At 43.1% G+C, this 27,058-nt stretch overlaps 1 protein-coding gene and 1 long non-coding RNA gene across 13 annotated transcripts in view; one reads left to right on the top strand and one right to left on the bottom strand.

Annotated features, from left to right (window-relative positions):
* MAP7 (microtubule associated protein 7) overlaps positions 1-27,058 on the top strand; it is a 178,470-nt gene that overhangs the window by 21,363 nt on the left and 130,049 nt on the right. Inside the window, exon 1 of one of the 12 annotated variants that reach the window (XM_045499756.1) lies at positions 2,225-2,527. The exons of 7 other annotated variants lie outside the window; for them this stretch is intronic. In XM_045499756.1, the coding sequence (XP_045355712.1) occupies positions 2,395-2,527 (133 nt within the window). In that variant the 5' untranslated portion in view covers positions 2,225-2,394. Of the gene's footprint in view, positions 1-2,224; positions 2,528-27,058 lie in introns of those variants that run through there. 4 more of the 12 variants (XM_045499761.1, XM_045499757.1, XM_045499762.1 and 1 more) reach the window with 4 other exon arrangements.
* On the bottom strand, positions 1,045-2,152 carry LOC123609060. Its single transcript, XR_006717592.1, has 2 exons — positions 1,951-2,152; positions 1,045-1,709 (listed from the first exon to the last, which is right to left on the bottom strand). It is a non-coding gene; the product is annotated as an uncharacterized LOC123609060 (long non-coding RNA).

Genomic DNA, 27,058 nt, shown 5'->3' with positions numbered 1-27,058 from the left:
TCTTTAATTCAAAAATAGAATTTCCAAATAGAATTAATGGCAGTAGGTTGTATGTACTGTTTATTTCTTAAACAACAAGATCTTGCATGTTTGAAGCATGGATCCTCCCTTTCCTTCCTTCTCCACATCTTGCCATCTCTGTAAGAAGCTAGCAAGAGGGATCTAAGATCCTAAACGATGCAGGCCGAATTTTCGTCATAAGGAGAAGCACGTTTTCACCACAGACTTGGTGGGTAACGTTTGACCTGGGCAAGGAACTTCACCTCCTGTGCCTTGGTTTTCCTTGCATGTAAAACGTTGAGTTAGGTGGTTTCTCAGACCTATGCAGTTCTTCAGCCCCATTCTCTTTTATTCCAGGTACTCATCAAAGAGGTGAACATGATTTTAAGTAAACTTAATACCTGAAATTTCCTTCAGTTCCCCAATCTACACATCTAACTCTTAATTGAATCCCCCAGCCTTTGAGCAAAAGATTTCTGAAGTGTTTTGTTTTGTTTTTTTTTCCAGCATGGATTTGCCAACCATCTAGTACAGCTCCAGCAGTGGGCTGGACAATATTATTGCTCGATAGCCTTGATAGTTGAACTGGAAACACCTGAAATACGAAGCAAAAATGGAGTACTTACAACAGATGTAGTGTAAAATGTAAAAGCAGGTGATATGTATAAGCACTTCTTACCGCTACCACTATGCTTCATTTAATCCTCTCCCCAGTCCTGTAAGGTAAATGATGTCACCCCAATTTTACAGTGAAAGCTAAGGCACCAAGAGAAGTTAAGTGAATTGTCAGAAGTTATCCTTCCATCCAAAGGATGTAGAGAGGGTGCTTGGGGCTCCTGGGTGGCTCATTTGGTTAAGCGTTCAACTCTTGGTTTTGGCCCAGGTCATGATCTTGCGGTTTTGTGACTTTGAGCCCCGCGTCGGAAAATGTAGGAGAGTGGTCTGGGATGGGAGGATTGTTTTGGACTTTTTAAGCAGACTTGATTTTGATTAAAAGGCCAAAACAAAAGCAACAAAAGCTACCAATTTGGCAGTAGGCATCTGTCTGTGTCACTTACTATAAATTTAATTTTTTCACACACAGCATAAATTTCAGGCAGCCTAGAAGTGGAGAGTCTTAAGTGAGAAAGCTCATTTCAGAAGAAAACAATAATCCCATGATTGTATGCTTTGGAGAAAACAGTCCAAAAAAGAACTAAAAGTGGGTCAAGTGTTAAGAATTGCTCAGCACTGCTGGGAGTGACTCGCCCAGAGCAGTGGGAACTGGGGGAGTTGGCCACATGTCCGTGAGATGGATCACCCCCCCCACCCCCCCCCACCCCCCGGAAGGTGGATTGTAGTTTCTCATTTCTCTCCTTTCAACTTGACTTGCAGAAGGGGTATTCCAAATTGTGGTCTTGGTGAGAACAGGCACGGTTCTCCCCCTGCCTGTCCTCCCTGGAATGTCTCAGGTGCGTGGCAGTGCCAATCGTCATGGCCCAGCCTGGGGTGATAGGGACCTCCAGAAAGCTGCGATGTGATACTGTGTGCAGAATGAGCCATGGGCGTCCAGCTATGCCTTCATCCAGGGACTCACAAACATTGTCATGATTGAAAACCGGGTCCCCCAAAGAAGAGAAGGACTTCTTGCCTTGAGTCCCCTTCCCCATCCTGGGGAGTCCCCTGCTGCCTGTGCGGGCATGGCGACAGTTGTCCTCCGGGGCTGCAGCCTGGCGGGCGGGCGGAGAAGAAAGGAAGAGGGAGCTACATAGCGCTGGCGGCCCCCTCCCCCCTGCTCCAGACCTCTGCGGTGAGTTCCCCCGACCAGCATCCCGCAGCTGCCTGCGCTTCCAGGCGGACCGGAGCTGCTCCCAGCCCTCCCGGATTAGGACCTGTCCCCGTTGTCAGGGCAACTGTTTACAGGACAGCATATCCCGGTTTTCCCTCTGTGCCGTGTGCCGAATATCTTACTGTGCGGTGGCAGGAAGCCTGGGCAAAGGTGCCGCAGCAGGAAGAAGCTGGGATCTGACTGAACAGGTTAGGCAGTGGAAGGAGGCTTCTGACCCTGCGTGCCTTTCCCGGGGCTCTTCCGGAAGGAAAGTGCGCCTGCGTGCTTGTGTGAGCGTGTGTGTGCCAGCTAGCGAGCTCCAGCCAGCCACTTGCCTGGGGGGAGTAAGCGGGAGGGGGCGCGGAGGGGAGGTGGGGGTTGCTGCTAGGTGAGGGGGAACTGCAGGGCCTCAGTTGCCAAGTGGCTGGTAGTATCTGTCAGCTGTTTGCACACTGTTTACCCATAGGGGATCTATTACAAGTGCTCAAATGAACCGGCAGCTTGGAAACTAGCAGCTTCCTGGGAGCTGCAATTACATAAGCATATATTTTTAATATAATAATAATTAAAAACCAAGTAGCCGCGGTATGCCTGGATCAGCTACAGCTATCCGACAAGAGAGACTGAAGAAGACCAGTGCAAGGCCAATTCCCCTTGGTTTATTCACCATTAATGAGGAAGATGAACAGCAAAAGAATGGAAATTCCAGAAGACCTAAAGGTATGCATTAGTTTCTACCCTTTGGTTGGAACTGGAGCCAGCCCCCATTTCCCACACTGTCTGTAGCACATTTACAAACTGTGTCTGTGGTGCACGCTGTGTGGAGTGCTTGTGACCTCCTAGCACAGTTTGCTGGTTGTATTTACACATTCTGTAGAGCTGTGTATGCATGAAATGCAGAACAGACTTTGCAGATTTGGTAGGTTTCAGATCAGTTGCCTTTTTTTTTTTTTTTTTGACACAAGCTACTTTCTTGGCCTGGAGATCTTTAATTTATACATGCTCATTTGAACAGTTACCAATGGCATGTCCTTACCAGGAAGGAAATAGGACCTAATCCAGGTTTAAATGATCATCTCCCTACCTTGTTTAGGTGCATTGGTGATTTCTGTTTAATGATCTGAGTTTCTCCTTGAAAAGGGATGAGTTAGTTGAAGTGACCTAGGAGTGAGTCCTTTCCAAGGGCAGAGAGTCAAGATGTTACTTCTTTTTCTATTCTGAAGGAGCTTGAGAAGGTGGTAAAACAAACATTGAGCACACTGTAGGGGGCAAAGCTAGAGAACAGGGAGGGGAAAGCATGACGTTTTATAACTTCTGATGGTAACTCTGCTGAACATCTGTCTGGAGGTTGGAGTGTGCTGGGTGCAGAAAGGGGAGGTCTGATTCTTGTACCTTTCTTTCCTAATGATGAAATGGAGCAGCAGCTTTGCCTGGCTTCTCGAATCCCCCTGTACCGCATCATTTTAGCATTGTCTCATAGCTATCCTCCCAGAGCTGTAATTGTCAGAGATGGCAGCATCATAACATTTTTGAAGAGGGGCTTTAAGCCTTGCCTTTTAAGTTTGTTTTTTCCCAGTATCCTAATTCTGGCAACCCCCTTCCCCCAAATGCATATGAGCTGTTTGTCTCTTAAGCTGATAGGTTATCAGTTTTGTTGTTTGTATGTGCTGATTAAATTTTAGCTTGCATTCAAATTGTTCTGTCACTGAGATATCAAATTTCCTCTGTGTGGTACAGAGCAGTAGCATGGCAAAGTAGCAAGCAAATACTGAAGCCCTGATAGAATGAGTGTTTCAGTAGAACCCAGTGCCTGAAAACGACTGGCTTTCTTTTTCCTGGCTCTTGAGTGAGTCTTAGAGTTTGCTTTTCTTAAGTATAATTGAAACTGTCAACTTTAAATCCCAAAGTATATTTTTACTTCACTTTTAAAAGGCTGTATACAGGGAATTTCAAATCAACAGAACCTTAGTAATGTAGTTGATTTTAATCTTACTATCAGACATAGTTTCTATCTTAGAACCAAACGACTTGAGGAATTTACTGATGCCACGGATGGAAGCTGACATAGGTGATTCTTTTATTTGCCCAGGAATTAGACAGTTGAACCAGAGCATGGTCTTGATGAAAACCCAGTACTTGCAATGGTTGGTAGAAAATCATTTGGCCTCTTAAGAGGTGTTAACTTTCTAAATTACTGTGGAACTGTTGAACTGTGCCCACTGTGTATTTTTGGAAATGTTCTTGATTTGCGGCACTTTTCCCTTAGGCATTTTGGAACAGTAATTTAGGATAGCTATCCATTTTGTTCTGAGTAGTTTTCTTGAATTCCTCTCTTTCTTCTGTGTTCCCCCCCCCCCCCCCCCCGCCCCAGTTGCCTTTAGTATTTTATTTAAAGGGAAAAAGGGTACGGGAAGTAGTTACTTCCAAAAATGTATTTATTTTTGGCAATTCGTGCAACTTCATGGGTAAGAGAGACTTAAGGAGTTTCTGAATCCCTACCATTTTTCTTTTTCTACTTTTCCTTATATCAAAGGGAAAAAGAAGAAAAAGACTAGAAGAAAAATGCTATGTTGATAAGAATGCCCAGACATAAACAAACAACATTGGAAATCTTTAATGATTCCTAACAAGTAATACTATTGGCTTGGTTCTGAATTTCTCATCAGGTCTGTCTGAACAGTAGGAATGTCCACTTTCAAATCTGGCTTTGTCGATCAGAACAGTGATGGAGGTATTCTATGTATGAACTGTCCAGTATGATAGCCACTAGCCACATGTACTGGGAGTACTCGAAATATAGCTGCTATAACTGAGAAACTGATTTTTAAATTTTAATTGATTTTGAGTTTAAAGAGCCACATGTGGCTAGTGGTTACCTTATTGGACAACACAGTTTGAGTCTGTAGAGCTTTGATCTTCTGAATTTTTGTCCTCTCTGATTTGTCTATCCTTAATTGCTTCCTGGTGCCAGATATGGTCAGGTCCTGAAATGAATGTGGTTTTTAAAAAGGGCCTGATGGAGCAGACAGCCTCTTTCCTGCAAGGAAGCATAATAACCTGGCTTTATAGACCATTTCAGCTGTCCTTCCCACGTAAATGTTATTGCCTGCTCTGAGTATTATTCTTAACTCACCAGTTGCCTGTACCATCTTTTGCAACTTATAATGGACTTTTATTTTCTAAATTATTTCCAGAGCATCATAGCCAGATGACAAACAGATTATCTTCCATGTGTGACTATTAAGATAAACAATCACTTTGTTTTCTTTTCTGCCTACTCTGTGGCCTAATCAGCCAACTGTACCCAAACTTGGTTTTCATGCTTAATATCTTTATTCTGTCATTACTAGGAATAAAGAAGCATGCTATCTAAATTCAGCAAGCAAAATGCTTCTGTCAAGAATTACCCTGGGTTCATGACAAGTAGTATCTTTCTGGGTACTCTGCTGTTGGGTAACCATCATAATGAACTCAGTAGGAATGAACATATCGATTACCGTCTGGACTCCCATTGTGGCTTCAAAATTACCCTGGTGGACTGAGACTGTAGTTTGTTTAGCTAGTAGATGAGGTCAGTTCTTGAAGGAGGGATTTTTCTCCCATGTAACCGATAGGGATATACTTGATAATATTGATCTATAACATTTAGAGAGTAATTGGGAGCAAATTGGGCTTATGTTCTTGCTCTTACACCTCCAGAGCCCAAGCCTCAGTGCAGTGCTGACGTTACGACTGGCAGAGGCGAGCCTACTTAGGTACTGCAGTGACTAAATGCCCTTGGATAAGTTTCAAGGCAAACCTACCTTACGGTGAATTTTGCTGAGCAGATGTCATTATTAAATAAAAAGACATTTTCTCCCTAAACCAACACTTGTTAAATGCACACTCTGTACAGATTACATTGCAGGGTCGTTTGTGGAGATGGCGCAAAGGTAATTGACACGGTTTCTACTCTCAGAGGTGTTTACCTGTCTAGTGGAGGAAGACCACTATGTACCAATAATGCAAGAATACAAACTAAAATCAGGAAAGGGCAGAGAGTATATCGAAAGTATCTACACATACAGCTGTGCCCTTCTTGAAACTGTAAGCTATTCAAGTGCCAGGACTACTCTTCTGGGTAAGAAATTGCAGACCACATGGAACATTACTGAATGGAGGTAAACTTAACATTTAAAAATAATTTGCACAGTCTCTGCAAGTCTAACAGGAATTTTAAGAAATGTTGACCATATTAGAATTGTCCTCCCAAGGTAACTACTTTGAGGGAAACAGTAAGTACTATATTTGGATGTATCTGATAGGTTAATCCTATCACTCTTTACCTCGTTGCCTCTACCTAAGAGTATATCGGGGATTCTACTCTGTTTTGTTGTTTTCCATCATTTTCCTTGGTGGAAAAAATGAAGGCATATGTTTACAGGGTAGTATTAATTGACTACTCTGTTAATATCTAGGTTAATGCCTTCTGCCCCTTTTGTTAGCAAATTGCAGATTATAAAATTTCTCCTTTAAATCAGGGCGCATTAGTTCTGAGCAAATGTGCTCTCCTTCTCCCTTTACTCCTTGTCTGCCTTTTTGTTAAAATGTGTATTTATGGAGCCTGCAGTTAACTTCTTTTCTTCTGGCTTATCCACTATGAAGGTAGAATTTCTGCCAGTTAAGGTTTCCAAATGAAATACGATCTCCTATTTACCATTTCTTTCCTATTGGATTGGTGATGATCTAACAGTTGTAATGTCCTCTTTGTAAGTCATGAGTCTTTTTTTTCCTCCCCCCCAAAAAGGAGCGTTATGTCAAGTAAAAATGCCATTCTAGAATTCATTCTCCCACATGTTCTTGTTTCTTTTCCTCTTGGGCTCTGTAAGACTTGGACTGTTGTCTGTACCCAGTGTCTTTATTCATGCCATTTCAGCACTAGGCAAAGACATTACCAGTAGAATTTTACAACTAGTGAGGCAAATGTATAGTTAGGAGGAGCAGTAACATCAAAGATCCCTATTATAAGGAGGAAATCTTAAAGTCAAATTGACTGGCATAAATTTTATTTGCTAAAGAGACCTGAAATACAATGTCTTATTCAGAAGATTTATATAAAAATAACAGTAGATGTCAGGAACAAGGACCATAACATCTGCTGTATGGCTTGCAGTCATTGGATTCTCCTTGAATACGTGTTGAGTGAGTAGAACTGTCTTCTAGGCATTCTGTGTTACAGAAGTAGAAAATTGCCATAGATGTCACTGTACAAGGGAACATGATTTGACCTCTACATCATCACATTCTTGGTATGGTGAGGTAGTGTATGCATTGGGATTTGCTTGCTGTATAAAACTTAAAGTTTTAAAAATTATGTGCCTGGGGGTGACTGAGTGGCTCAGTTGGTTGAGCTTTGGACTCTTGGTTTTGGCACAGGTCAAGATCTCATGGTTTGTGAATTTGAACCCTGTGTCTCACTCCACTCTGAGCTTGGAGCCTGCTTGGGATTCTCCCTCCCTCTCCCTCTCCCTGCATCTCCCTCCCTCTCCCTCCCTCTCCCTCTCCCTCTCCCTCCCTCTCCCTCTCCCTCCCTCTCCCTCTCCCTCTCCCTCCCTCTCCCTCTCCCTCTCCCTCCCTCTCCTTCCCTCTCCCTCTCCCTCCCTCTCCCTCTCCCTCTCCCCATCCCTCTCCCTCTCTCCCCGTCCCTCTCCCTCTCTCCCCCTCCCTCTCCCTCTCCCCCCCTCTCCCTCCCTCTCCCTCCCTCTCCTTCCCTCTCCCTCTCCCTCCCTCTCCCTCTCCCTGTCCCTCTCCCTCTCTCCCCGTCCCTCTCCCTCTCCCCGTCCCTCTCCCTCTCTCCCCCTCCCTCTCCCCCCTCCCTCCCTCTCCCTCCCTCTCCTTCCCTCTCCCTCCCTCTCCCTCTCCTTCCCTCTCCCTCTCCCCGTCCCTCTCCCTCTCTCCCCCTCCCTCTCCCTCTCCCCCCCTCCCTCCCTCTCCGTCCCTCTCCCTCTCTCCCCCTCCCTCTCCCCCCCTCCCTCCCTCTCCCTGTCCCTCTCCCTCTCCCTCTCCCCATCCCTCTCCCTCTCTCCCCCTCCCTCTCCCCCCCTCTCCCTCCCCCTGCATCTCCCTCCCTCCCTCTCCCTCCCTCTCCCTCTCCCTCCCTCTCCCTCCCTCTCCCTCTCCCTCCCTCTCCCTCTCCCTCTCCCTCCCTCTCCCTCTCTCTCCCTCCCTCTCCCTCCCTCTCTCTCCCTCTCTCCCCCTTCCCCCAGTCACACAGGCATGAGCTCTCTCTCCTTCCTCCTCTCAAATAAACAAACTTAAAAAAAAATTATGTGCCTGTTTCAAGAGCTATAATCAGTGGAGCTAAAATAGCTGGCTGCTCTAACCAGTAGGAACCAAGCACACATATTTGGTGAAAATCTCCCAGCTGATAAATCTTCCCCGTTATTTATTAGAAGGTTGAATTGAGTATCCTTTTCCACTAAAATTGGCATATCTCAAGGGAGCAACTTTAAATTTAATCCGTTGTTACTAAAAAGTTACCAGGTCATTTGCAGGCACCTTGGCCATGTTTTGAGCAGAAACTAATACTTCACAGCAACAAAGGAAATTTTATTGAGAGGGTTTCATCTTAATTCTCAGATGTGAGCATTTAGAAAGAGCCCATTTATGTTGGACCCTCTGTGTATTAAATTTATGTTCTAGATTTGCCAACCTCAAAAGGCAAGTCATACCCCATTATACCTCAGATCTAGATACAGAGGCCTGAAGTATAACACAGATGGACGTAAGACATTGTGTTTGAAGTGTTTGCCAGAACACCGATGCATATTTTTGCTGACTATAAAATGCAAGTTCTGTTTTCTTAGGCTTTAGACCCAGTGATGATTTGTTAGAGAATTTTAATAGAGTCTGTCCAGATTCCAGAGAACTTACCATTCTGGGTCCAGTGTGGAGTTTGAAGTGAGAATGGAGCTTAGGCATATAGACTGAAGAAAATTATATTCACAGTTTAATCTTGAATATACATGGCTCTTGGGGCTAGAAGCATCCTTAGAGTCTCGGGCCTAATAAAGTAGTAGCAAGATAGTCTGTGGATTTAGTGGAACCCATGGTCCTAAAACTTACATCCTTGGGAACAACATTATGGAGGCTGGTGTTGTCCTCATAGGTCACTTTCAGGGTCAAGTATCAAGTGCTCTTGTTGAGAAATGACTTGGAGTTGGGGTGGAGAGTTGGAATCTCTGTGGGCCCCTGTTGAAACCTTCCGAAACAATGTAACACAAAATCTAAGTACAAATGCAGAGTCGAGATTGTAGTTGTTGCCTCTGAGCCCCTGGAGAGAACTATAGACATTCAGACCCTGTGGCTGTCAGGGCTATCAGTTTCTGCGGTGGGAAAAGTTTAATCAGATTGACTATTAGCGGCTACATCCAAGTTTGCCGAGGTTATTTCGAAATTCAGAATAACTGTGGGACGAGAGACGATGTGATGTGCTAGAAAAAGCACTGCATGTGGACATAGGCGAGTTACAGTTCTTTAACCTTCCCAAGCTTCAGGTTCTGAGCTGTAAAATGAAATTAATAATGCCATGCTCATAGGTGGAGGTGAAGATTAGAGATATTATAAGCATTTAGCACACTCTCTAGAAAATACGTGGGGCTCATTAAATGATGTTTATAAAAAGTGGGATATTTGACTACAAATGACGAATTTTCTGCTAACTTCTACCAACATACTCTTTGTCCCACTACATGCCTGTTAGAGAAATTGTCCGTCGTCTAATCTCCTGCCTCGTACCTTAACTAGCTTGTGAGTGAAAATTTCCAAGACAGCCGCCACTTTTCTGAGGCCTTTTTAGTCTCTTCCCCACAATAGGTATGTGTGACTGGATCCTTGTCCCATGTTTATTCGTGTGGATCAGATGTACTAGATGTCAGGCAGATTACTCATTGCCATGCCCTGTAATTGTGTCGTGTGAAGTGAAGGAAATAAATTACCATTATGTCAGATCACCTCACTTGTTATTTCAAATATGATTAAGGCAGTGCACCTTTATTCCTTGGGATTAATGGAACGCTTCTGGCCTTAATCAGGGAACAATAGCCATGATCCTCTGCCATCTTGGAAACCAATCAAAGGGAACGTTTTTCTCCTTAAAATTTCTACTTTTAGAGTTTTTTTTGTTTTTACGTGTGTGTGTGTGTGTGTGTGTGAGAGAGAGAGAGAGAGAGAGAGAGAGAGAAGTGCTTAATGGAAGTGTCTTGGGCTTGTGGGCAGGTTTCTGCCAAGGACTTGGGCGATAGGTGCTTACATGTGAGGCTGCCAGCTTTATGCGGGCTGTTTGTCTTTTCTTGTGCTGTTTGCAGCACCAAGACTGTTTGTTCTAAATTTGGTCAGTTTTCTATTACTTGCTTCAATACTTTTATTTCTCTGTGGTAGTCTTGTTTCTTTCACGAGTCAGTCAGCAGGAAGAGCTGCGAGCATTTGGTGCAAGCACCATGTTGGATGTTACATGCTGCTCTTACTGTTATTAAACGTAGGTGCCAGTGGATCTTTATATCCTGAGGTAGAGCTCTTCCCTCCACCTGCTGTGTACTTTGGTTCTCCTCCTTCTGCTTTGCTATACCTGGTCACCTTCTACTTGTTCTTTGGTTTCAGTGTCATTTCCTTAAGAGTGTCCCCAGATCAGGCTGGGTCCCATGTTCTGGGCTGTCCTAGGATCATGTACTTGTCCTTTGTTGCTCCAACCAGATTGTCGGTTTTGGTGGTTGAGTAGTTGTTAAACGTCTCTCCAACAAGACTAAACTCTGAGAGGGCAGTGAGTGTGACTGTTTCATTCATACTGTGTCCCTGGCACATAATAGGGTGCCCAGTATGTGGTTGAGGCTCCCTAAATGTTTATTACACAATGACTGATTAGAGATGATGCACTGACACTGACAGCCAGAGAAAATGAAGGGAGCACAGCAGGGGAGGCTATCTGTCCAAGCCCTGGAACATTCCGAGATCCAGGACTTTATTCTGAATCCAGCAAAGGCCTTGAGATACCAGATAGATCATCATCCTGCCTGGTGAGAGGACTGTGACTTTTGTATTAAAGACCTTTGTCCACTAGCCTTTGTGCAGAGAGGACCTGTGGTTAATTTTCTGCTAGGACCTTATGGCTGAGAGAGTTTGCAGATTCTGCCGTGACTGACTTGGACCAAATTCCAGTGCCAGATCATTCCAGAAGCACCTTCTACAATCATCTTTCCTTGAACTACTGGAGCTCATTTTTTTTTTAACTTTTTTTTTTTTTTTTGTGAGAGCACAGGCTGGGGAGAGGGAGAGAGAGAATCTCAAGCAGACCCCACACTCAGTGCAGAGCCTGGCGGAGAGCTCGATCTCAGAATGGTGAGATCATGAACTGAGCTGAAATCAAGAGCTGGACTCTGGATTCAACTGACTCAACAGACTGAGCCACTCCAGGCATCCCTGGAGCTCATTATTAAATGTTCATTTTGAGGTTGTGGTATATGCTCATTACAGCCATGTCTGGAGTATTACAAGTATTTACCTTCCTTTGAACAACTGAAATTCACTATCATGGCTATAAAGTATAAATTACAAGTCAGGGGGAAATTACACTTAAGAAACAAATCCTAATTGACTTCAACTCTCCCAGATCTCCATGAAACATAGTGTCTCCCACTGCTACCTGCTTCTCTGTGGGTTCGGGAAAGAGCTTCTGCAAGCATAGGGCAGTCCAGTGTGTTCCTGGTCACGTTCCCTCTGCACCCCCCAATCCATTCCAGTGTACCTCATTAAGCCACACTGAGAATTTTCCTTTTATGTCTCTCCTTTATAATGCCACCTCTGCATCAGCCAATTCCCCCCCCCCCCCCCCCCCCCCCCCCCCCCCCCCCCCCCCCCCCCCCCCCGTGAGGCCCAGAAAAACAGATTCTTTGTAGGTGGATGGTTCCTGGCACAGACCTTTCAGTCAGCAATATATAAAGATACAAAGTAGCATCTGCCGTGTTAGGATTCAAAACCTCAGCACTCTGGGTTTTCACCCTGGGCTTGCGTTGGGAGTCACGTTTTCTTTTTAAGAGTCTGTTACCCCTGATTGTTCTGTGACACTACAGTAGTAAATCCTTTTCCTAATTCTCACACGGTGGTGTTTATTATCGTCTCGCCTCTCCTTACACATCCAGTAGTTTAGAATACTGTTGTATAGGGGCGCCTGGGTGGCGCAGTCGGTTAAGCGTCCGACTTCAGCCAGGTCACGATCTCGCGGTCCATGAGTTCGAGCCCCGCGTCAGGCTCTGGGCTGATGGCTCAGAGCCTGGAGCCTGCTTCGGATTCTGTGTCTCCCTCTCTCTCTGCCCCTCCCCCATTCATGCTCTGTCTCTCTCTGTCTCAAAAATAAATAAAGGTTAAAAAAAATTAAAAAAAAAAAAGAATACTGTTGCATAAACATTAGCATGAATTATGAATGGAACTCCAAACTGGCCACTTGGGTCAACACTTCCAATCATCAGTCAACTTGACATTTTCTCACAGTCTAAATGACTTCAAGATCGTCTCCATTGTCACAAGTTGCAGTGACATTGACACTTTCTCTGCTGCTATGTGACCTTCACTTGGCTCCGTTTAGGTAGTGTAGGTCTGTGTTGGGACTTATTAGCTCTCTATCTACAATACCACGAACCCAGATATTCCCCTAGGCACCCACAAACTTCCAGATTCAGCAAACAGTGATTTTTTGGGGGTGTGTGCCCCATGCTAGACAACACGCGCGGTCTCCCCAGCTGTGTGAGTTCCTTCTCCGCCAGCACCGTGGCCTCACGCCTTCCGAACTCTTCATCCTCTGCGTGACCCCTCGGCTCCCGAACCCTGTGTTCTCACCGCTGTCAGTACCCTTCCAGCTCACTTGTGTGCTTTTCAAGCCCGGAACTCATGGGTGACCATCTCAGCAATGCACTTGGAATGACGCCTGGTCCTTCTTTGCAGGCCCTGAGTATCCCCAGGCTCCCCACACAGCCTCTTCTTTCCCCTTCAGGGCTGCCGAGTGTTACTGTGCAAGTGTGCTCGGGTCTGCTCCACTGTCTTCTCGCTCTCTCACCACATGAGCCTGTCTGCTGATGGCCCGTTGTTGTGGTCAAATCCCATCCTAGCTGGTGTTCACCCTGTGTCTCATCCATTCAACCTCACTCTTCACGTCTAGCATTTTCTGTCACTGTCTTGTGAACATGAGGATGTATTAAATTAGCTTCTACGTCATAATTTACTCACTGGAGTAGAGGAAGAAGATAAGTAGAAAGACACATAAGCCAGCATTATTCTAATTAAAACTCAACGACACGAGAGAAGAATGAGGGATTTCTGTTTTCCTTTGATGTGATTTTGGAGAAGGGTAACATTTAAAAGGGACTGTTGGCCACCGACTCTAGATTTAACTAAATCCCGAGTGTCAGGAGATGATTATGCTTATGTGGCCAGTGACATGATTTTGGGGGAAACGTTATTGATAAGAGAAAAGCAAATCGAATGCTCTAGACCCCATCTGAGAATTTCTTGTGGATCATTACTACTGTTGATGCTTCATGAGGGGGTTAATATAATTACTGCTCCATATTACTTCAGGAGAACAAGGTTAAAGAATGAGGCCATATGTTCTTGAGGTGATGTGTTAAAAAGCAAAACTTTAATTCAGGACTTTCAGTGTTTCTTGAATTCCTTTCTTCTGAGAGTACTGTAACAATCATTAAAGTGGAGGCCTACTTTGTTGTTCCCAGTGTCCTAGATTTGATTTTTTTCCCCCCAAGATTAATGAGTCTTTAATGACTCAAGGTAACAGAAACTGTTTTGGCTAAATATGTAGCTATTTATGTTGTCCTCTAGCCTATTTTATCTTAAAACTTTACCGCAGCATTTTAGTGTGAAAGTTAAAGGAAAAAAATAAAACCATCCTGGGTGAGACTGTAGCACTTAGCATCATCTGTTTCCTCCCCTGTGGCCCTTAGATTTAGAGTCCACTCTTGTAAGCCGTTGACTGAAGGAGAGCAAACATCCCTGAATGGAGCCTTCGCAAGCACCCTGGTTCGTACATTGCTTAGGACGGATTGGGCAGCAGGATGTGCTAGAACCAAAATTCAGGATACTTGATCTCTAAATTAACAGCCTGAGAAAAACAAGTTTCCTTTTCCCGATGCTGATGAAGATCTCAGAATCCCAGTGATGCTTCAGGACTTCTGATGACGTGAAGAGTATTTGATAGTGTCGTCCCTGGTGGAAACCAAATTTTCGGGCTGGTAAAATGAGCCAAGTCAGATTTGAATGTCATAGAAGTATCTCCGAAGTTTAAACTTGGGGATTGTCGGGGCCCCTGGGTGGCTCGGTAGGTCAAGCATCCGACTGCAGCTCAGGTCACGATCTCGCAGTTCGTGGGTTCGAGCCCCATGTCAGACTCTGTGCTGACAGCTCAGAGCCTGGAGCCTGCTTCGGATTCTGTTTCCCTCTGTCTCTGCCCCTCCCCCACTCATGCTCACGCACTCTCTCCCTCTCTCTCTCTCAAAAATGAATAAATGTTAAAAACAATTTGTTTTTAATTGAGGATTGTATGTGAAAGTAAATGTTGAATTGAGGGTGTTCCCATGTGCGCGGTGTTGTGGTCTCCTGGAGGCAATATGTGGAGGGATTAATAACTTGGACTCCGGGAGGTGGCACAATGGGCTCCAACTTTATGCTTCAAGCAAGGTGCTTAATATTTCTGTACCCACTTGCTTTGTCTATTAACCAGGGATAATAGCAACACCTGTCTCGTAGGGTTGTTAAGGATTAGGTGGGATGATAACATAAGTGTGCTTATAACTGTGCCCGTCACTAATAAGCTAGTGTGTAAGCAGTACCAAATGTTATTTGGAAAGTTTTTGTAGTTTGATGGCTTCATTGTAGTGTTTCTAAAAACCCAGCATTGCTGCTACTACTTCTAAATTTTAGGAGACTTAAAAACAGTTGAAAGTAAGTTATATGAGGATTAAATAATTAAAGATTATTTTTTTTCTAAGGCGTCTAGTGATCATATAAGTATAGCAAATATTTTTCATGAACTCCTTTTCCTTGACAGTTACTTTCATAACAGCATTGTGAGCCATGTGCTTTTGTATCAGCCACACAAAAATAAAGGCACTATAAAGTGTGTTTGAAATGTATCGTTGTGTTCTTAAGGTAATATTCAGGAAGATACTACGTCATGGCTGGATAACCCAGCTCCTTTTCACCTTGCACACTGTTGTAAGGTTGTATAATTTTCTCAGTCCACTATTTTATCATTCATTTTGGTCTTTAAAAGAAGGCTATAATTTATAATATTTTGAAAGTTGTTACTTAAAAAAAATTTTTTTAGCAAACAGCTAACATAATAACCATATACCTGAGACCCAGATAAAAAAAGTTATATCAAAATATACAATATTTATGGGGAATATAAATAAATATTATGGCTAATATCATAGTTTCCTATGTATCTTCCATGGTCTTTTCTCCTTCCTTCCTTTCCTCACCCCCTTTTCCCCTTCCCAGGAGATAACATGTACTCTTCCTGTCTGTTCCCTCACTTTCACTACATGGACAGATCGTTAAATAATTTACATGTTTAAATTCATATAAATTATATCATATTAATGTGTCTGTCAGTTTGTACCTATCCCCTCAAGTTTTGAAATACCAGTCCAAGGGCGCCTGGGTGGCTTAGTTGGTTAAGCATCTGACTTCAGCTCAGATCATGATCCCATGGTTCACGGGTTCAAGCCCCGCATCAGGCTCTGTGCTGACAGCTCAGAGCTTGGAGCCTGCTTCAGATTCTTTGTCTCCCTCTCTCTCTGCCCCTCCCCCACTCATGCTCTGTCTTTCCATGTCTCTTAAAAATGAATAAATGTTAAAAAAAATTTTTTTTTAAAGAAACACCAGTCCAATATAGTTTGCTTTAACTGCTGCCTAGAATTTTATGACATGACTTTACCACAGTTTAATTCTTCATTGTGCTTTTACCAGTTTACTTCCTGCTTTCCATAGGATGGACAGAGAAGTTGATTCATTTTTTTGTTTTGTCCTGTTGCGACTGCTGATTGTGCAGCACTAACCATTGGTACGCTTCTCCTTGGACGTATACGCAGGTTTCTCTGGTATATTCCTAGATGTGGTATGAGCGTTTTCACGTGCCAGATTGCTTTTCCAGAATCATCTTGTCAGCATAACCCCATGTGTACTATGCGAAGGTCCCCATTACTCCGTACCTCACTTAGCCTGGATTTAGTCAGACACTTTGATTTTTGCCGGTTGGATGGCTATGAAATGGCATTTGGTTTTAATTGGCAAAATTGGACATTAGCTAATGTAGTGTTTTGTTTTGTTTCTTTGATAATGGGAACACCAGCATTGTTTGGGTGGGTTGTTTTCCCCTAGAGGAAGGCAGGGAAACTGCTGCATCAGTAATCTGGTTTAAAGCTCATTGTTTTTGGCAGGTGTACTGACTCACTGGGGGAAGAAACAGATGGTAGCACCACCATGCACAACTGAGGGGAAGGCAGTTATCTTCTCCACTGACATAGTGGCTGGGGGCCAGAGCCGGGTTTCAGATTCCCCTTTTCAAATAGCGCATCTAGCGTCTGGGCCTGAACCTCTTGTTTTCCTCTTATTACTACTACTATTTGGTCATTCGGCGTCATTACGACTAGGGTACCCAGAGAAAAAGCAAAGTACAAAAGTTAGGTTCGTCCTCCTGATAAAACTAACTGTACTAAGGTTTCTTTTAGGATGAAGAATGTAAGTGGAAGGGAGGGGGGAGGTAATATTTGGGGAAGATTTCTGGGGAGAGCATGTGTTGAAAACATTGCTTAAAATCACATTTGGTAATTATTTGTGGCTTTCCATTATTCATGTAATCCTTGGACCTGATTAGCATTTCTAAAGTATAAACTCTACAAATGCAAGGCATTACCATGAATAATTAAAAGGTAGGGAGTTAGCTATACGTGACTGTGGGTTTTCTTTTATTGTGGAGGCTATTTTAGTAACAGGAGGAAGCTTAGAATTGTAGACAGCTAGTCTGGAGACTTCGATTATGCTCTCAGCTCCGCCACATGTCACAATACATTGTATGGTTGTTTTATTTTCCTGGAAAAATAAAGTGACTTTGCTGGGGCCAAAGAATCCATATTCTGTGCTCTGAATCGGTGTCCGTTACAAGGGTTCAAACTGATTTCCTGGGAGGAGAGTCAGACACAGCATAAACATAATGATTCATTGGTCAAGACCACCTTGGTAATTGCTGTAACTCATTGATTCAGAATCCCTAGTCCCCACAAAATAACTCTCCCAAAATTTGGGGCATTTTCCCCGGGAGGTCAGATGTCCTCATTTGCAAGGCCATCTGCACTGGTGCCCCCTCCATCCACAAAGCACTTTTTTACTGGTGCTCTGCCACGCAGTGCTGTACCACTTGAGCTCTATATGTTATGTTTCCCAAACTGGTGTTCTACAGGTCATTGCTCCTGCAAGATGTTAACGGATGTACCAACAAAAGAGTGATTCCAATTCTAGTTCAGGTCAGTTTAGGAAATCTATTTCTATACTATAGGACTTGTAATGGCATTTAATATACACTTATAAATTACCAAGAAAGGAATTTAGGAGGGGCACCTGGGTGGTGCAGTTGGTTGGGCATTGGACTCTTGATCCCAGCTCAGGTCATGCTCTTGCAGTTTGTGGGTTTGAGCCTCGCACTGGGCTCTGAGCTTAAAGCGCAGAAACTGCTTGCGATTCCGTTTTTCCTTCTTTCTGCCCCTCCCCAACTTGTGCTCGCGCGCGCTCTCTCTCTCTCTCAAATAAATAGACTGTAGAAAGAAAAGAATTTAGTAGATTTACTTGAGCACAGTCCAACTGTGTATGGCTTATGAGTGTGCTGTGCAAAGAACACCACTTCAGGAAGTTCTGTAGTGTTTGTGTGTTTGCGTGCAAAGCATCGCTGAGGAAGGTCTTCATTTACCACCACGTGTGCCAACGCTGCGAGCTGATCTGTTGCAGATGGATGATTTAGATTTGTAAAGAATGGCTTCTGGTAGATTCTCTGACAGGCCACAATGTATCTGAATTTCTCTCACCGTCAAACGTGGACCCCTGCTACATAACAGAAGTCTATAAACATAACTTGGCTGTTGGTTAAAAAAAAAAAAAATGCACAGAAAAGCATCTCAGTCTTTTCTGGTTCTCGCTGTAGATATAGAAGGCAGATACTTCTTAAGCAAATGCCAGACTCTGGTCCATGAAGCCATGGCTGCCTCTGAATTCATGGGAGGAGTCTTTCTTTCTTCTGCAACCTCATGCACACACTATGATCCTCCCTTCCTTCTGATGACCCAGTGAATAAAGGAGAGAAAACTCGTGACAGGAACTTAATTGTTTCCTCCAGATCCTTACCTGAGAGCTGCATGTGAGCAAGCCGTGAGGGATCTGTTTATTTTCTGAGCTCTAGAAGCAGAAGTACAATGAAAGTTAAGTCATGCTATGACTTAACTATAGTTTGATTGTTCTATAACTTGTTTGACATGTGCATAATAAAAGACATCTGGACAGAGAATTTGGATAAATAACTGGAATCAAATCAATGCTATATAAGCTTAAAGAGAAGGGAACAGAAAGGAAGATGTGAAAATTTTTCCATTTCCAGCTTTGTAGTATTGGGTTAGTACTAGAAACGAACGGAGCCCTTACCATGTGAGAGGCCCTGCGGGGCGCTTTTGAGTGTGTTCACGTTTAATTCTCAATTCCACTTTGACAGTAAAATACTGAAGTTCCAAGGTGAAGTGACTAGCTGAAAATAACACTGCCAGTAAGTGGCAGACCAGCATTCAGACCCCTCTGTCAGGCTCCGGGTCACCTGTCAGTTGCTGTGACAGGACAGAAGAAGAAGAATGAAAGAGAGCCCTTCTGATCCCCAGCATGTAATGATTTTTAACAAGTTTGTAAAATACAAAATATATATTAAAAAGAGACTAAAAATCAGGGCATCTGGGTGGCTCAGTTGGAAAAGCATGAGACTCTGGAACTTGGGGTCATGAGTCTGAGCCCCATGTTGATGTAGAGATTACATTTAAAAAAGTTTGAAAAAAGAAACTAAAAATCCCAATGATCATTCTGAGAACGATCACTGTTGACATTTAGATGCATTTTCTTTTAAACATCTTTTTTCTGTGCATCTTCTCAGTGGTTAGGAAAGTAGATGTTCCGTTGTAAAATCTGTCAGTGGTTACACTACCTAAGGTTTTTCCCCCCAAATGTTCTTAAGCTTATGTTACCAGACAGATCCAGAAAATGTTTCTCTTTCTGTTTATAAAAGACGAGCTTATATTCTTAAAACAAAAACTTCGGAAAATGCTTATGATTGGAGTATGTGATTGCTAATAAATCACAGCAGATTTTGGAACACCTGCTTTTTAAGAATCTGTTAAAATCACAAATTTGCTTTTTGCCATTCGGATCCCTCTGAGAACCAGCTAGAAATGCACAACACTTTGCTACTCTGGCATTCCTATTCTTTTTTTTTTTTTTTCTTAATTTTTAACGTTTATTTATTTCTGAGAGACAGAGCATGAGCCGGGGAGGGGCAGAGAGAGAGGGAGACACAAAATCTGAAGCAGGTTTCAGGCTCTGAGCTGTCAGCACACAGTCTGACACGGGGCTCGAACTCATGAACTGTGACATCATGACCTGAGCCGAAGTTGGTCACTTCACTGACTGAGCCACCCATGTGCTAGCATTCCTGTTCTTAAGGAAAGGTAGTATCTGTAACATTACTGTAAAACCCAGAAAGAATTTAATTAGAGTTAGTTCCAAAGTGTTTCAAGGTCAGTGAAAGGACTTTTACTAAACTTGGGGCAATTCTAGGCAACAGCTAGACAGATTCTCCTTACACATGCAAATGCACTTAAATGTTGGAATTAACTGAAAAACAAGTCAGATATTAACAGTATGTTCCACAAAGAAGGAATTGAGAAGGAAAATTCCATTCAAGGAAACAACATAGGGATTGTAAGCGATAGCTTTCCTGGCCTGGGATGCCAGTGAGACCTATGGAATTTGGAACTTTTTATCAGAATAATTGTTTAATAATAATTGCCTTTATTTATTGAGCACTTGCTGTGTGCCAGGTAGAGCTAACTATTAAAATCCTCCTCATAGATGACAAAATTGAGACTCAAAGAGGTTAAGTAACTAGATCAGGATCACACAGCTAGGAAGTAGTGAAGTCCGAATTGAGATTTAGGTCTGTGACTGTAGAGTCCACACCCGTAACCATTACTTTTGGTATTTTGCAACATTAGCTATATTTTATATGTCTGCCCCCCCCCCCCCGGGTCATTTTCATTAGATGTCTTTGAGCTACATCTCATGCACTTCCTTCTCTTAAGCTCTAGGCAAGGTCCTGGTCAGAGGTCTTTGGGTAAGACACTGGCTTATGTAGTCACTATATACTTCCAGACTTGCAATTTGTCTATAGGCAACAGTAAAAAAACAACTAAGCCAGTCTTTGGGCAATTCCTTAATCTTTGAATGTCTTATCTTATCGTTTGAGCTTCAACCACTTGCTAGATCTGTAGGTCCTGAAAACAGTTCTGCAGGAGTGAATCTGTCCTTTTCTAATAGTCTCATTTCTCTATAGAGAACAAAACAAAATCAGTAACTCCCAAGATCTACCCCACCCAGATCAGTAACTGACTTCTTATGTTTAGTGCAACAGAATGACCTCAAGATTATCTTCCCTTTTCCTACTAATAACAAAGGAGGTAAAGTCTTTCACATATATATTTATTTATTTTATTATTATTTTTTTCCTGAATAGAAGAGCAAGTTCTTCTTCTTCCCCAAAGCTGGAGGAACCCTTAAGGGTAGGGGGTGGTCTCTGCGGCTGTGACCTTGCTCTCCCACCACTTTTCTGTTGCTAAATTTGAATGGCAGCCCACTGATTGTATTTCAGAACTTTTTGATAAAAGGTTAGAGTTTATTTGCGAAATCCAGGAAACCTGTGACTGGCACAGAGTTCTTCTAAGAAGTAAAATCTCAGTGATGCTTCAGAGGTTGGTAGACCACAACCTGCCATCAGATCTGACGTTGGGCTATTTCTGTATCAAGAGTTAAGAACGGCTCTTTTTACTTTTTATCTTTTTTTTTTTTTTATTGTGGTAAAATATATATAACATAACATTTGCAATTTTAACCAAGTGTACACTTTAGTGGCATTCAGCATGTTCAGTTGTTTATGTTTTATTTTTTTTTAATGTTTTTTTTTAACGTTTATTTATTTTTGAGACAGAGAGAGACAGAGCATGAACCGGGGAGGGTCAGAGAGAGGGAGACACAGAATCTGAAGCAGGCTGCAGGCTCTGAGTGGTCAGGACAGAGCCCGACTCGGGGCTTGAACTCACGGACCATGAGATCATGACCTGAGCCGAAGTCGGACGCTTAACCGACCAAGCCACCCAGGCGCCCCATTTATGTTTTAAATGGTCGTATAAACAAAACAACAGGGGACCTCCTTCTGTGGTTTGAAAGCCTAAAGTGTTTACTGCTTGGGCTTTTACAGAAAACGTTTGACCCCTGCCTCAGTTTTTGTCTGTAAGGAAAGATGAATGCCCAGTGTGTAGTTGGAGAGCCCTGAGTTCGCTTCTGGCTCTGCTGCAGTTGTCGGCTGTATACCGCAAGGCAAGTTACATGACTCTGGGCCCTGCTTTCCTCACGCCCTGCAGTGTGTGATGCTAACAGTAGACCTTCCAGGGCACCCCCGTGATGAAATGGATACTTGAGAGGCACCATATTAGTAGGACACTTACACATTAAGTGAGGGCTCATGTAAATGACATGTCCCGAGAAGGCTTGTGGGCCCTCTTTCTCCTGGGAGGTTCAGGACCCAAGGGAGCCTGAGAGCTGCTGGCCATCTTACTGCCACCCATAGGAAAGGCCAGCCTGAGGGCAAAGCCAGCCCAAAGAGGACGCCAGAACTTAAAAAAAAAAAAAAAAAAAAAGTCAGAGAAATGGAACTACTATCCTAATGACTCACTGCATTTTTTCAGATGAAATTGATGACCTTCCTATTTTGGGGGCCTGTCCCTTATATAAATCCACATTAGTTGAGTTGGTTAAAACTTCCAAGTGGAAGTGTTCTGTATTAGTTTCCCGGGGTTGCCACTGTGTGGCTTAAACAACAAATTTATTTCCTCATAGTTCTGGAAGCTCCCAAGTCCAAGGTCAAGGTGTAGATGGGGTTGATTTCTTCTGAGGCCTCTCTCCTTGACTTGCAGGTGACCATCTGCTCTGTCCTCACATGGCCTTCCCTCCGGGCCTGTCTCTTTATCTCCTCTTTTTATAAGGACACCTACCAGTCAGATTAGGGCCCACCTTAATGACCTTATTTTACTTTAATTACCTCTTTAAAGGCCCTATCCATACACAGTCATGTTCTGAAGAACTGGGGGTAAGAACCTCAAATACAAATCTGAGGGGGACACAATTCAGCCCATAATGCATTCTGATTTTTATAGTATTCTATGTGTATTAACTACTCCTGGAAACATGGTGGTAAGGAGAGTGGGAATAACTTGTTTAGTTCATGAGGCCAGTCAGAGCCCACTGGGGCAGGGGTGGATGATCCCATACAGCGAGGGAGGGTTGGAGTGGCAGTGGGGGTGTGGTGACATGGCCGCTACAACCCTCAGCAAAGTTCCTTACACAGTGTAGGTGTTCATTACCTGCCAGCTTGTTAGCTGCTGCTGTTCTCTAGAAGTACAAGCTATTTTCAGAAGATAACTTTGGACTTCATTGTAAGTTTCGTGAGTAATTAGCAATGTATTTCGAAGTGTTTTTTTGTTTTTTTTTTTTAACCCTCGATTTGTTATATCATTTTTTGTAATGAGTTTTGCTCTTAGAATTACAAGTCCAGGAGCTCTCTCAGAAGGTCATCTGTATTTCTGAGCCTCCGGTAAATATGACATTTAAACCAACCCAGAGGGTGGCTTATCACACTCAGAAGTCACCGGTACCTTCTAGTGTAACATCCCCATGCAATCAAGCTGGCATCTCGAGATGTTCAAGGGAAGAGGCTGAAGGCTGAAGACGTTAGGCCAGGCCTAAAGGAAATATGGCTTCTCATCAAAACTTTGGCATTCAATTTCTGCTACGTTGAATTAAATCAGTTAACTCTTGCTATGCAACAGAACAGTCCAAAACATACGGCTTACAACAGCAGTTTACTACTTCTAATGATTCTGTGGGTTGGCTTGGTGGTTCTGCTGCTGGTTTTGCCTGGGCCCACTCCTGGGCTACATTGAGCTAGGGGGCAGTTTGGGTGGGAAGGTCGTTGATGGCCTCACTCGCTCACCTGACAGCTCATGGTGGCCATCCACTAGCACGCCTGTGTTGTCGTTCATGTGGTCTCTCATTCTTAAGTAGGCTGGACCTATGTGGTGCTCTCAGGGAAGCATCCCAGGAGAGTGAAAGCAGAAGTTGTGGGGCCTCTTCTGGCCTGGCTCTGGAACCATACAAGGTCGCTTCTGCCATGTACAGAACATGAACAAAGCATGTCACGAGGCCAGCTCAGATTCAAGAAGTAGGGAAAGAGCCCCTACCTCCTGGTGTGAGGAACAAGAAATCAGATTGCAAAGGAGCCTGGACACAGGCACGGCTCTTGAGGGGCTGTTATTATTATAATCTGCCATAGGTGCTAATGTTGCCTGACCACCCCCCCCCACCCCCGAGATGCATCTCTCTGATTGTGATTGGTATGATATACTGATGAGAAAATATTTCAGGCTTATATGCAAATGTATATTCTGCTTTTTTCTCAGAATATATTCATGAGTGTGCTTATGTATGCATGACGTTTTAAAACATGTACTGAATAACAAGTCTGTATTTTATATTTTGCACCCAGGAGGTTGTAATTCAAAAATTCCATCCTATGTCATTACAGCTGACTTAGTGAGGTTCCTCATCTAGGCTGTAAAAATAAATGGAAAGGTTAATAAGTACATTTGCCAGAAGTTGCAAAATCTTAAACTGATTAAAATCTTGCCTATGATGTTCTAGATGATGTCAAGCATCTCTTTTCTTTCTTTGGATGCATTGTCATTAACACCTATAATAAATGAGGTTCTTTGATCAAAGTAGAAGCCAAATTCCAGCACATTCATATATTTAGATGTAGTTATACACATGCATTGTATATAAACAGCTCTGGATTTCAAAAGGCATATATATATACACACACACACATATATATATATATATATATATATACACATATATATATATATATGTGTATATATATATATGTATATATTACCATATAGGAACAGCCACTCAAGCCAAGTGGCCAGATGCTTCATGGGACTTCTCTGCTCATACAGTTTTGCACCTCCTCCATCACCAGTTCATTCCTTCTTAACTGATGTCTGGGACTCTACCTTTGTTCTCCTTCCAACCCCCAAACATTCTCATCCTGTATCCTTTGCACAGACAAGTACACTGATGTAGATATGGATACTCATGAGCCTGCAGAGGCACACGCAGCCTTCTGGGTTTCATTTCATTCTGGAACCAATGTATGTATGATTTTGACCAAAACCAGTGGAAAAGAGAAGGGCATCAATCCTGTAACTGTGTCTCCTTCCATCTCCCTGCCCTCACAGCAGATAGGTCCCAAGGTTCCCAGGTGTACCTGTTGCCCCATGTACAAGCCCTCTTTATTCTCTCCATCTCACTGCCATGCTTACGATGAACTCCGCAGTTCTTGGGTATTTCTCTAAAAGGTGGATGGATTTCACTTCAGGATATCAGAATTTAAATATAGAATCCTTTCTTTGTAGTAGAGTATCTTAAGAGGAATTCCCTAAAACTGCTGGAGATATATATGTGTGTGTGTGTGTGTGTGTGTGTGTGTGTGTGTGTGTGTGTATAATCTTTATGTCCATTTTTTTCTGAAGAGAAAGTGTATAGCTTGCACAGATTTCGAAAAGGACACATGACCTAAGAAAAATATAAAATCCCTCACCCTGTGGGATGTCAGTGAAAAAAAAGAAAGGGTGAAAAGATATAGGAGAAAAAAATTATAACCTGTTTTCACTATGTTAGCTACTGGGCTCCCCACTATAAACAGTACAGGGCACGAGTGTAGTAAAAAGGCCGGGAAGAGAAGAAACTTTTGTTAGGAAGAAAAAAACAGTGGTACCACTAGAGAGTGAATCATGCCAACCAATGCCCAAGAGAAGGAAACAAAAAGAAACAGTGAGCACCTTCCATGTGCCAGAATTTGGGCTGCAGGCTCTAATTTCTCATTTAATCCTCTCCAGTATTTACTGAGGTGATGGGAACCTCTCTGGCTTTGGAAGTACTGGGAAATAGATTCACATTTGAATTTTGGCTCCTCACTTAACTGTGCGACATGTAGCATGCCCTATAACCTCTGACCTTGTTTTCTGAATCCTAGCATGAGGTTGAGAGTACTTAATAAATTTACGTGAGGGTAGAAGATTATTCATGGAGATTTCAGGTACTCGGTAAATTACCATATTTCAGAGATAAGAATGTTGACATTGAGGGTTGGTTGCCAGACCAGAAACGGCCTGGTCCTGGGATAGGTTTCCAAGGGGCCTCTTAGACCTGAAGTTTAGCCCATAGTTTTATCGTCCCTTCCTTCCAGAAAGCAGGTCCTCCCTTCTTACCCGTAGATTCTGACAGCCATTGCCATTGCTATGGAATCCAGGAAGGCTCTGTCCTTCTACAGAGGAAGAAGCTGTGATCCTGGCAACTCAGGTTGAAACTCTGGCCCATGAAAATACTGCGTCTTGCTGGCAGTGAAGGCAGTACTCAGCTTTACGTTATAGGTTAGATTGTGGGTCAGATGGGCTTTAGTGGGTCAGCCTAGGAGCTGAGTTAACATACATACTATTGTTTCTGTGGGGGAACTGTTTTCTAAATTCCAGTGAAATGCCCTATTCATGTTTGGAGACTAGTATATATGAAAATAGATAAGGTCTTCAGGAATCATTCTCAGGCCCCCCCCCAAAAAAACAAAAAAAACTAAAGTGACACTCAGAAACATAACATTGACAAATACTTAACGCTTTTTCTCATTGTTTATTATTGAGTGGTAACTTCATGTAGTTTGGACATCAAACCTGCCCTTCCCATGTATTAGTCACATGACATAATGGAACGAGGGGTGCATGAGAGATACATACTATCTTTCCTTTTACAACAACTCAGCCTCTCTTCTGACCAGAGGTAATCACGAGCTGCTGCTACAAGTGGGCTTAACAGTGCCCAGTGCTCCACCTGCCAAGCCCAAGTCATGAAATGCATCCCATACATTTTCTCTTCCTATGACAGGGAAAAGGCAACTTTTTCGTGAGCCATTAACTTCCTCTCGGCCCCACCTCTGGGGTAGGGAGAGATGGTGGGTCCAGTATGTTTATGTGACAAAAGAAGTGTATCTGTTAAGGGTGCATGATTTGCGAATGTAAGCTGTGCCCTGATAGTTTCCAGTGCAAGAAACATTTGAACTATTATAACTGGAGTATTTTAATTATTCCTCCGAATACAGCCTCCCTTACAAATTGAGCCCTCTGTGAGCCAGTATTTTTCAAACTGCTTTTATTTTGAGGGGACTTTGAGAAAATTATTTTAGCTCCTCAGCAGTCTTTATCTAGTATTTAATTTCTCTTTGTTTTGATATGAATAAATAAAATTCATGGGAAAAATTCCAGACCTGTGATCCTTAAAGACAGTCATAGTGTAAACATTGGACAGGTCCCCACACAAATGTTAAGGTATGCATTTTTCTGGGAGGATTCAGAGCTCATGGACTCTCGGAGAAAGCTGTGACACAGTTTGGAAACGACTTTTGTGGAGTAGGTTAAGGAGTGGACCTCCTAAATGATGTTTTTCTTCCTCTCCTTGAAAGAATCTTGAATTCTCTACATGTTCAAATTTTTAGGGTCTTACAGATTCAGAGAGGGTGGAAGGAGCTGGGTATGTGCAGAGGTTGAGTAACAATGGTAAGTCTAGAGAGCCAATGGAATATTGAGAGCCAAAGAGAACTTTTGCTAGGCTAGTGCTAGTGGCTTTGTTTTTTGATCAGGTTGATGCTTTTATGTAAGAGGCTCTGATGATGATCTTAGCTTTATAAAATGAGCTGTCATGCTTTCTCTCACTTCTCTTTGCTCAAGTGTGTGTGTGTGT

The sequence above is a fragment of the Leopardus geoffroyi genome, chromosome B2, assembly GCF_018350155.1.
Source record: "Leopardus geoffroyi isolate Oge1 chromosome B2, O.geoffroyi_Oge1_pat1.0, whole genome shotgun sequence".
NCBI classification, from domain to species: domain Eukaryota; kingdom Metazoa; phylum Chordata; class Mammalia; order Carnivora; family Felidae; genus Leopardus; species Leopardus geoffroyi.
The sequence above is the reverse complement of the archived record's forward strand: the minus strand, read 5'-3'. Positions and strand labels throughout refer to the sequence as shown.